At 36.9% G+C, this 9,589-nt stretch overlaps 1 protein-coding gene across 1 annotated transcript; it reads right to left on the bottom strand.

Moving 5' to 3' along the window:
* Positions 1 to 1,024: 1,024 nt before the first annotated feature.
* Positions 1,025 to 2,847, bottom strand: LOC130977034 (stilbene synthase 3-like). The gene is made up of 2 exons (XM_057902032.1): positions 2,561 to 2,847; positions 1,025 to 2,237 (listed from the first exon to the last, which is right to left on the bottom strand). The coding sequence occupies exons 1-2, from the start codon at positions 2,736 to 2,738 to the stop codon at positions 1,246 to 1,248; spliced, it is 1,170 nt and encodes a 389-aa protein (XP_057758015.1). The 5' UTR covers positions 2,739 to 2,847; the 3' UTR covers positions 1,025 to 1,245.
* Between the last annotated feature and the right edge of the window lie 6,742 nt (positions 2,848 to 9,589).

Genomic DNA, 9,589 nt, shown 5'->3' with positions numbered 1-9,589 from the left:
GAAAAGTGATGACTATGATCAACCTCTAGCAAGATTTCGCTCTCCCGGGTGACACCTTAAAAAATAAGTACTCAGAATTAGTAAAAGGAAAATTTAAAATTCCATCACAAAAAGCTAATAACGCCTAATTCTTAGATATCAGTATCACAGAATTGTCCATCTATTCTGTTGTGAACAGCTTTCACCGTAGCTACTCTAGTCGCCATAGCAGCCCTGTTATCGCTTATTTCCATGTTCAAAAGTAGTTTTTTCATATAACCTTCAATTTTCCTAAAACACTCCCACAAAAGCTTATGAAGATGCCAGGGAAAGCCTAAAGAAAATCTCAGTTCCCACCTGCAAATGCATATCTAGCAAGGCAGAATTAAATAAATAGAATCAATCATCATAACGTCATGCAAAACATATTTAAAAACAATGTATGAAAAGGAAGTATTTTTTAATTGAGTTTGAACTTGATTATCCATAACCAAAGCACTGTTTATATGAAATCCAACATAAAACCAACTACCTTACCATTTTTCCTTTTTGCTTTTTTGCATTTCAAATGATATAGGTAATTAACTCCTTAATAAAATTAACTATTAAAAACAATGAAAGAGAGGAATCCAGGTTCAATCGGCTTGCATCCAAATTCGTAATGCTGCCGGAGCTGGGAAAGACCTATTCAACCTATTCTATGTAAGTTTTTTACGTTTACCTTTTTTTCACCAAACTTAGAGTAACAATTAATAATTACGATGGTAAAGTTAGTTTATTCATGTCCAAAGTAATGAATTATCTGAATAAGTTTGATATATGATAAAAGTAAGCTACTTTTTCTCCATTTAAAGTGATATAAAGATCTATGGGATATTACGGCACACAATAATATAAAAATTACAAACATAATACTATCAAGCTTTATACTATCATAGCTAATATTTTTTTTTACTTTATTATAAATGGATCCTCATACGAAGGTGCTTATAATTGTTTTTAGATGAAAATGCAACCCAAATATATATTGGTATGTGACATCATGTTGCTCAAAAGAAAAGAATTTGATTTATACTTTACAAACAGTTACAAATTTTGATGTTGAATCTTCGCATAAACAAATAACTATAGACAACTTTGTCTAACTTTTATCTCAATTAATAATATATGGGCCAATCAAGATCTTATTTTGGAGCCAAAAAATTAAACTATCAAAAAATAACATAATCATATATCTGCAGAGATAGATATATATAATTAAGTGTATCAGATGGTCACACTGCGAAGAACAACGGTTTCAATGGTGAGACCAGGACCAAATCCAAAAAGCACACCCCAATCAAGTCCTTCACCAGTAGTTTTAAGTCCTTCTTCAAGAGACTTCTTCCTCATCAAATCCATGATGAAGAACACACATGCACTTGACATATTACCATAATTGCTAAGCACATCTCTAGTAGCTTTCATTTTCTCTGGTTTCAAGTTCACCTTCTGTTCAACTTGGTCCAAAATTGCACGTCCACCAGGGTGTGCAATCCAAAATATTGAGTTATAATCAGATATACCCAATGGATCAAAAGCTTTACTGAGCGCGTCGTTGATATTTTGCGAAATAATATCAGGAACACTCTTGTTAAGATAGAATGTAAGTCCAACTTCACGAAGGAGACCACCGATAGCTCCATGGCTGCCAGGGACGAGCTTTTGATCGGTCGAAACAATCTCAAAGATAGGCTTCTCAACCTCTGGCACAGGATCAGAACCAATGATAATCGCAGCAGCTCCATCCGCAAATAATGCTTGTCCTACAAGACTATCCATGTCTGTCTCACTAGGACCACGGAAAGTGACTGCAGTATTCTCAGAACAAACAATAAGAATACGAGCATCCTTGTTGTTTTCAGCCAAGTCCTTAGCCAAACGAAGAACAGTGCCACCAGCAAAGCAGCCTTGGTGGTACATCATGTACCTCTTGACGCATGGGTCAAGTCCTAAGAGTACGATGAGTTCGTAATCAACGCCAGGCAACGCAACACCGCTGGTGGTGCAGAAGATCAAATGTGTGATTTTAGACATTGGCTGTCCCCATTCTTTGATGGCCTTGGTTGCTGCCTCTTTTCCAACCCTTGGTACCTCCCTAATCATCATATCTTCCCTTGCATCCAACGATGGTGCCTTGTATGCACACATGTTAGGATTCTCTTTCAGTATCTCTTCCGTTAAGTACATATGTCTGTTCTTGATCTGTGTTCTTTCACCTGAAATAATAATTTGTAATTCACATCCATCATTACCTTTGATAAAGTCTAGAAAATGAAATATATAGCAATGATGTTATTCTTAAGTTATTTTTATAGTGACTTAAATCTTTAACTACCATTTGAAGATATAATTTATCCAAATTTGTAATTATAAAAGTAATGTTATTATTGAGTAGTTATTACTGTTAATATCAAACGGTGAATATGATATGTTGTATAATATGTTAATTTTGCATTTTAATTAATATAAAAGTAAAATGATAATTTTTTTAATAGATATTAAATAAAATAAAGCTAAAATACTTAATAAAAATACATACAAATGCGCTGAAATTTCTTCTTAAGATCAGTCATGTGCTCGCTATTGGTTACTCTGAAATAGTAATCAGCATATGTACTCTGATCAACACAATTTGATGGATTTGCTGTGCCAATTGCCAATACAGTTGCAGGGCCTTCTGCCCTTTGAACGTTGCGGATCTCACTCACAGACACCATCTTTTTTTAGCTGTGTTTTTTGGAGAGTAAAGCTTCGCTATGTTGTTTGGGAGAGCAATAAGCTTATTAGCTATGTTGTTTGTTATTTTGGTGAAGACTTAGGCACGGAGTGGGGGGATATTTATATACATCAGATTAGGGGCATAAGTGGAATTAAATGGAGGAATTATTGGAACATATATATAAAAAGTGCTCAACAACTCAAAGTATAGTAAACTCGTAATAATGTTCATGGATTCAAACCGTCAGCAGATGTATTCTGACTTCTTCGTTGTTTTATTGTTTTACTTTGACTATCATTGATTGTGCATGTATCATGGTACATATATATTTGTGTACTTTTAGTATAATTCATGATATTGTCATTATTGTTGGCTTAATTCTTTAGTGATTTATGTAGTGTCTATTTTTTTTTTCTTGCCAAAATATAATATTTTTTATGATATCATTTTTTTTAAATTTAAGTTCATAAAAAAATATAAATAATTATATTTCTAATAATATTTGTTATTTGTTTGTGCTTGGTAGAATATAGTATTTGTTATTTAATGTCTGTTTTATTTTTTTATTTGTTTGTGAAAAATTTCCTTTAATTTTTTTTGTATCATACTATAGCAACTTTTAGCACGCTATCTCCAAAAATGTTATTAGGGGAACATAAGATTTTATATATGTGACGGCTATTTGAAATCACTTATTGCTTCATTAGTACCATTTATCCATGTCATGTTGAAATCTTTTCCAAACAAAAATGTTCGTGTGTTACGTTGTTTATTAATTAACTAGTACTTATTGTATATTTATAATTGGTCCTATCATTTTTTATATGAATTTCATTATTGAAATTGAACATGTTAGTTTGATCGGGTGTATGAGGAGTTTGGTGGATCACAATGGATCGGAGTCTACCACCATATGAGTCTGGTATTAATTAATTAATTAGTCTTGCTTGACCAAATTAAACAAATAACATAATTGACTATATTATTTTATATTTATTATTAGATAGATGTTTTATAATAAAATATAAATTAATAAAAAATTACAAAAAGAGTAAAGAATTAGAAGAGGTTGCAACTCTATTCGAGATAAGTTAGTAATATCAAAGAGTTTTAAGAAATTCACCAATTCATTAATTTTTTTATATTCAATAATATAATGACTCAATACTTTTATTTATATTTCTAATAAATTTTAATGTGTTAATCAACTAATTAAGCGATCAAATATTAATTGGGTCGTAACAGTACTCTCCCTATTTAAATAATTTTGTCCTCAAGGTTAGTAAAAAAAGAAAAACACTCTTTAAATCTCAATTGTACATGGACTTAAAATAAGAAGAAAGGAAGCGTTATAATCAAGCTGGATCTTCAAAAGGCATATGATAGAATCAAGTGGAATTTTGTGGACATTGTTCTGTAAAAAATGGGTTTTAGGTATAGGTGAAGAGAGTAGGTTATGGAGTGTGTCAGCACATCTTCTATGTCAGTGTTGATAAATGGTTCACCAACAAAGCCATTCAAAATGGAAAGAAGATTGAGACAAGGTGATTGATAGGGTGATAGATGCTCTAAACAAAAAACAGGGAAATAGTATGTATATTGAATAGAGTAATTATGCCAGAAGTACAAGTTTAGAGTTCAAAAATAACTAAGAACAATCAGAAGGAAATCAAGCTCATCAGTGATTGAGCTCTAAGAACAGAAACAAGATAGAGTTCTTCAGTGTAACAGTAACTATGTCAAAATTGAAGAAAATAGAAAAATCAGAATTCGCCAAATCAGATTGCAGCAGTAGGGAGAATCCATAACTTGAGATATGGAAGTGGGAATCAACACAAGGAAGGGAAGATAACAGAATAGGAAAATAGAAGGGAAAATTCTATGTAGCAGCTGAATGAAAGTGACCAAAGAAAGAGGGTTGAGAGAGAAGAAAGAAGAAAATACCACAATACGCCTAGTGCTTGAAATCCCTCAACAGCCTGCTATTTGACCTCTTTCTCACGCTTCTTCTGAGGCCCTAAATTTGAGGATCTGCTGCCATCTGTCCCGAGTTAGTTGCAACCTCTTTTGCTGACGTTGCAAGCCTCTCACTTCCTTCCTTGCATTTAGCTATACTCGTATCATTACTCTCCCCATCAAGACCAACCTTGTCCTCAAGGTTGAATTCTGGAAATAACTTGATGAATTGGGCAGTATCCTCCCAAGAGTTATCTGTCAAACCATCCTGGCCTCATTGTACCAAGATTTGAGACACAACTTGATCACCCCTTTTAATTGAACGAGTGTGCAGTATTTTGCAAGGTTCTAAAATCGGCCCTGCATCTGTAGTAGTTAACGGTAGAGGAAAATATGGTGAGGTTCCTTCACCCTGAAATGGTTTTAAGGCAGACATATGAAACACATTATGAATACATGCTTTCGGTGGCAACTCCAAACGGTATGCAACATCACTCAACTTCTTTGCTATAGGGAATGGGCCAAAATATCTTAATCCAATCTTCTGATGCTTTCTCAAAGCCACTGACTGCTGACGGTAGGGCTGCAGCTTAACCAGCACTAAATCTCCTTCACTAAATTCATAATGTCTTCTACTCTTGTCAGCAACCTGCTTCATATACTGCTGTGATCTTTCCAAATTAAACTTTAATGTGTCCAGCAGTTGATAACGGTCCTCCAACAGCTCTTGTAGGGAGGAATCATCTTGAGCTGAAAACTCATAGCGAGCTAACGTAGGAGGTTCTCGGCCATACAATGCCTTAAATGGAGTCATTTTGATGCTGTTGTGCCAAGAAGTATTATACCAATATTCTGCCCATGGAAGAAGAGTAACCCAACACTTTGGATTATCAGAACAAAAGTGGTGCACGAAATTGTGATCACTACAACTTCGCACAACTAACCAGCAAGTGCACTGGGTCGTCCAAGTAATAAACCTTACGCGAGTAAGGGTCGATCCCACGGAGATTGTTGGTATGAAGCAAGCTATGGTCACCTTGTAAATCTTAGTCAGGCGGACTCAAATGGGTATAGATGATGAATAAAACATAAAGATAAAGATAGAGATACTTATGTATTCCATTGGTGAGAATTTCAGATAAGCGAATGGAGATGCTTTGTCCCTTCCGTCTCTCTGCTTTCCTACTGTCTTCATCCAATCCTTCTTACTCCTTTCCATGGCAAGCTTATGCAAGGGTTTCACCGTTGTCAGTGGCTACCTCCCATCCTCTCAGTGGAAATGTTCAACGCACCCTGTCACGGCACGGCTATCCATCTGTCGGTTCTCAATCAGGCTGGAATAGAATCCAGTGATTCTTTTGCGTCTGTCACTAACGCCCCGCCCTCAGGAGTTTGAAGCACGTCACCGTCATTCAATCATTGAATCCTACTCAGAATACCACAGACAAGGTTAGACCTTCCGGATTCTCTTGAATGCCGCCATCAGTTCTTGCCTATACCACGAAGACTCTGATCTCACGGAATGGCTGGCTCGTTTGTCAGGCGAGCGCTTGGTTATCAGGCGATCAACCATGCATCGTGTATCAGGAATCCAAGAGATATTCACTTAATCTAAGGTAGAACGGAGGTGGTTGTCAGTCACACGTTCATAGGTGAGAATGATGATGAGTGTCACGGATCATCACATTCATCAAGTTGAAGAACAAGTGATATCTTGGAACAAGAACAAGCGGAATTGAATAGAAGAACAATAGTAATTGCATTAATACTCAAGGTATAGCAGAGCTCCACACCTTAATCTATGGTGTGTAGAAACTCCACCGTTGAAAATACATAAGAACAAGGTCTAGGCATGGCCGTGAGGCCAGCCTCCCAAAGAGGGTTCAATCATAAAAACATGATCAAAAGCTTTATTTTTCTTCCAAATACAATAGTAAAAAGGTCCTACTTATAGAGAACTAGTAGCCTAAGGATTACAAAGATGAGTAAATGACATAAAAATCCACTTTCGGGCCCACTTGGTGTGTGCTTGGGCTGAGCATTGAAGCATTTTCGTGTAGAGACTTCCCTTGGAGTTAAACGCCAGCTTTGGTGCCAGTTTGGGCGTTTAACTCCCATTCTTGTGCCAGTTCCGGCGTTTAACGCTGGAAATTCTGAGGGTGACTTTGAACGCCGGTTTGGACCATCAAATCTTGGACAAAGTATGGACTATCATATATTGCTGGAAAGCCCAGGATGTCTACTTTCCAACGCCGTTGAGAGCGCTCCAATTGGGCTTCTGTAGCTCCAGAAAATCCACTTCAAGTGCAGGGAGGTCAGAATCCAACAGCATCTGCAGTCCTTTTCAGTCTCTGAATCAGATTTTTGCTCAGGTCCCTCAATTTCAGCCAGAAAATACCTGAAATCACAGAAAAACACACAAACTCATAGTAAAGTCCAGAAAAGTGAATTTTAACTAAAAACTAATAAAAATATACTAAAAACTCAACCAAATATACTAAAAACATACTAAAAACAATGCCAAAAAGCGTACAAATTATCCGCTCATCACAACACCAAACTTAAATTGTTGCTTGTCCTCAAGCAACTGAAAATCAAATAAGATGAAAAGAAGAGAATATGCAATGAATTCCAAAAACATCTATGAAGATCAGTATTAATTAGATGAGCGGGGCTTTTAGCTTTTTGCCTCTGAATAGTTTTGGCATCTCACTCTATCCTTGAAATTCAGAATGATTGGCTTCTTTAGGAACTCAGAATCCAGATAGTGTTATTGATTCTCTTAGTTAAGTATGATGATTCTTGAACACAGCTACTTATTGAGTCTTGGCCGTGGCCCAAAGCACTCTGTCTTCCAGTATTACCACCGGATACATACATGCCACAGACACATAATTGGGTGAACCTTTTCAGATTGTGACTCAGCTTTGCTAAAGTCCCCAATTAGAGGTGTCCAGGGTTCTTAAGCACACTCTTTTTGACTTGGATCACAATTTTATTTCTTTCTTTTTCTTTTCTTTTTCTTTCTCCCCTTTTTTTCTTTTTCGTTTTTCTCCTTCTTTTTTTTTTTTTTTTGAATCACTACTTTTTCTTGCTTCAAGAGTCATTTTAATGATTTTTCAGATCCTCAGTAACATGTCTCCTTTTTCATCATTCTTTCAAGAGCCAACATTCATGAACCACAAATTCAAAAGACATATGCACTGTTTAAGCATACATTTAGAAAACAAAAGTATTGCCACCACATCAAAATAATTAAACTGTTATAAAATTCAAAATTCATGCAATTCTTATCTTTTTCAATTAAGAACATTTTTCATTTAAGAGAGGTGATGGATTCATAGGACATTCATAACTTTTAGGCATAGACACTAATGATCACAAGACACAAACATAGGTAAACATAAGCATAGAAATTCGAAAAACAGATAAATAAAGAACAAGGAGATTAAAGAACGGGTCCACCTTAGTGATGGCGGCTTGTTCTTCCTCTTGAAGGTCTTATGGAGTGCTTGAGCTCCTCAATATCTCTTCCTTGCCTTTGTTGCTCCTCTCTCATGATTCTTTGATCTTCTCTAATTTCATGGAGGAGAATGAAATGTTCTTGGTGCTCCACCCTTAGTTGTCCCATGTTGGAACTCAATTCTCCTAGGGAGGTGTTTAGTTGCTCCCAATAGTTTTGTGGAGGAAAGTGCATCCCTTGAGGAATCTCAGGGATCTCATGATGAGTGGGGTCTCTTGTTTGCTCCATCCTCTTCTTAGTAATGGGCTTGTCCTCATCAATGGGGATGTCTCCCTCTATGTCAACTCCAACTGAATAGCAGAGGTGACAAATGAGATGAGGAAAGGCTAACCTTGCCAAGGTAGAGGACTTGTCCACCACCTTATAAAGTTCTTGAGCTATAACCTCATGAACTTCTATTTCTTCTCCAATCATGATGCTATGAATCATGATAGCCCGGTCTATAGTAACTTCGGACCGGTTGCTAGTGGGAATGATTGAGCGTTGGATAAACTCCAACCATCCTCTAGCCACGGGTTTGAGGTCATGCCTTCTCAATTGAACCGGCTTTCCTCTTGAATCTCTCTTCCATTGGGCGCCCTCTTCACAAATGTCTGTGAGGACTTGGTCCAACCTTTGATCAAAGTTGACCCTTCTAGTGTAAGGATGTTCATCTCCTTGCATCATGGGCAAGTTGAATGCCAACCTTACATTTTCCGGACTAAAATCCAAGTATTTCCGCTGAACCATAGTAAGCCAATTCTTTGGATCCGGGTTCACACTTTGATCATGGTTCTTGGTGATCCATGCATTGGCATAGAACTCTTGAACCATTAAGATTCCGACTTGTTGAATGGGGTTGGTAAGAACTTCCCAACCTCTTCTTTGGATCTCATGTCGGATCTCCGGATATTCACCCTTTTTGAGTGAAAAGGGGACCTCGGGGATCACCTTCTTCAAGGCCACAACTTCATAGAAGTGGTCTTGATGCACCCTTGAGATGAATCTCTCCATCTCCCATGACTCGGAGGTGGAAGCTTTTGCCTTCCCTTTCCTCTTTCTAGATGTTTCTCCGGCCTTGGATGCCATAAATGGTTATGGAAAAACAAAAAGCAATGCTTTTACCACACCAAACTTAAAAGGTTTGCTCGTCCTCGAGCAAAAGAAGAAAGAAGAGAGTAGAAGAAGAAGAAATGGAGGAGAGGGAGATGGCTTTGTGGTTCGGCCAAAAGGGAAAGAAGTAGTGTTTAGTGTGTGTGAAAATGAAGGAGTGAAGATGGGTTTATATAGGAGTGAGGAGAGGGGTAGGGTTTGGCCATTATGGGTGGGTTTGGGAGGGAAAGTGGTTTGAATTTGAATGGTGAGGTAGGTGGGGTTTTATGAAGGATGGA

The sequence above is a fragment of the Arachis stenosperma genome, chromosome 4 (assembly GCF_014773155.1).
Source record: "Arachis stenosperma cultivar V10309 chromosome 4, arast.V10309.gnm1.PFL2, whole genome shotgun sequence".
Taxonomy (NCBI): domain Eukaryota; kingdom Viridiplantae; phylum Streptophyta; class Magnoliopsida; order Fabales; family Fabaceae; genus Arachis; species Arachis stenosperma.
This window is presented reverse-complemented; position numbering and strand designations above follow the sequence as displayed.

Coding starts and splice junctions, on each gene's coding strand:
- LOC130977034 (XM_057902032.1), bottom strand. CDS start 2,738: ATGGTGTCTGTGAGTGAGATCCGCAACGTTCAAAGGGCAGAAGGCCCT. Junction 2,238..2,560: donor GAAGAAATTTCAGCGCATTT/GTATGTATTTTT, acceptor TTATTATTTCAG/GTGAAAGAACACAGATCAAG.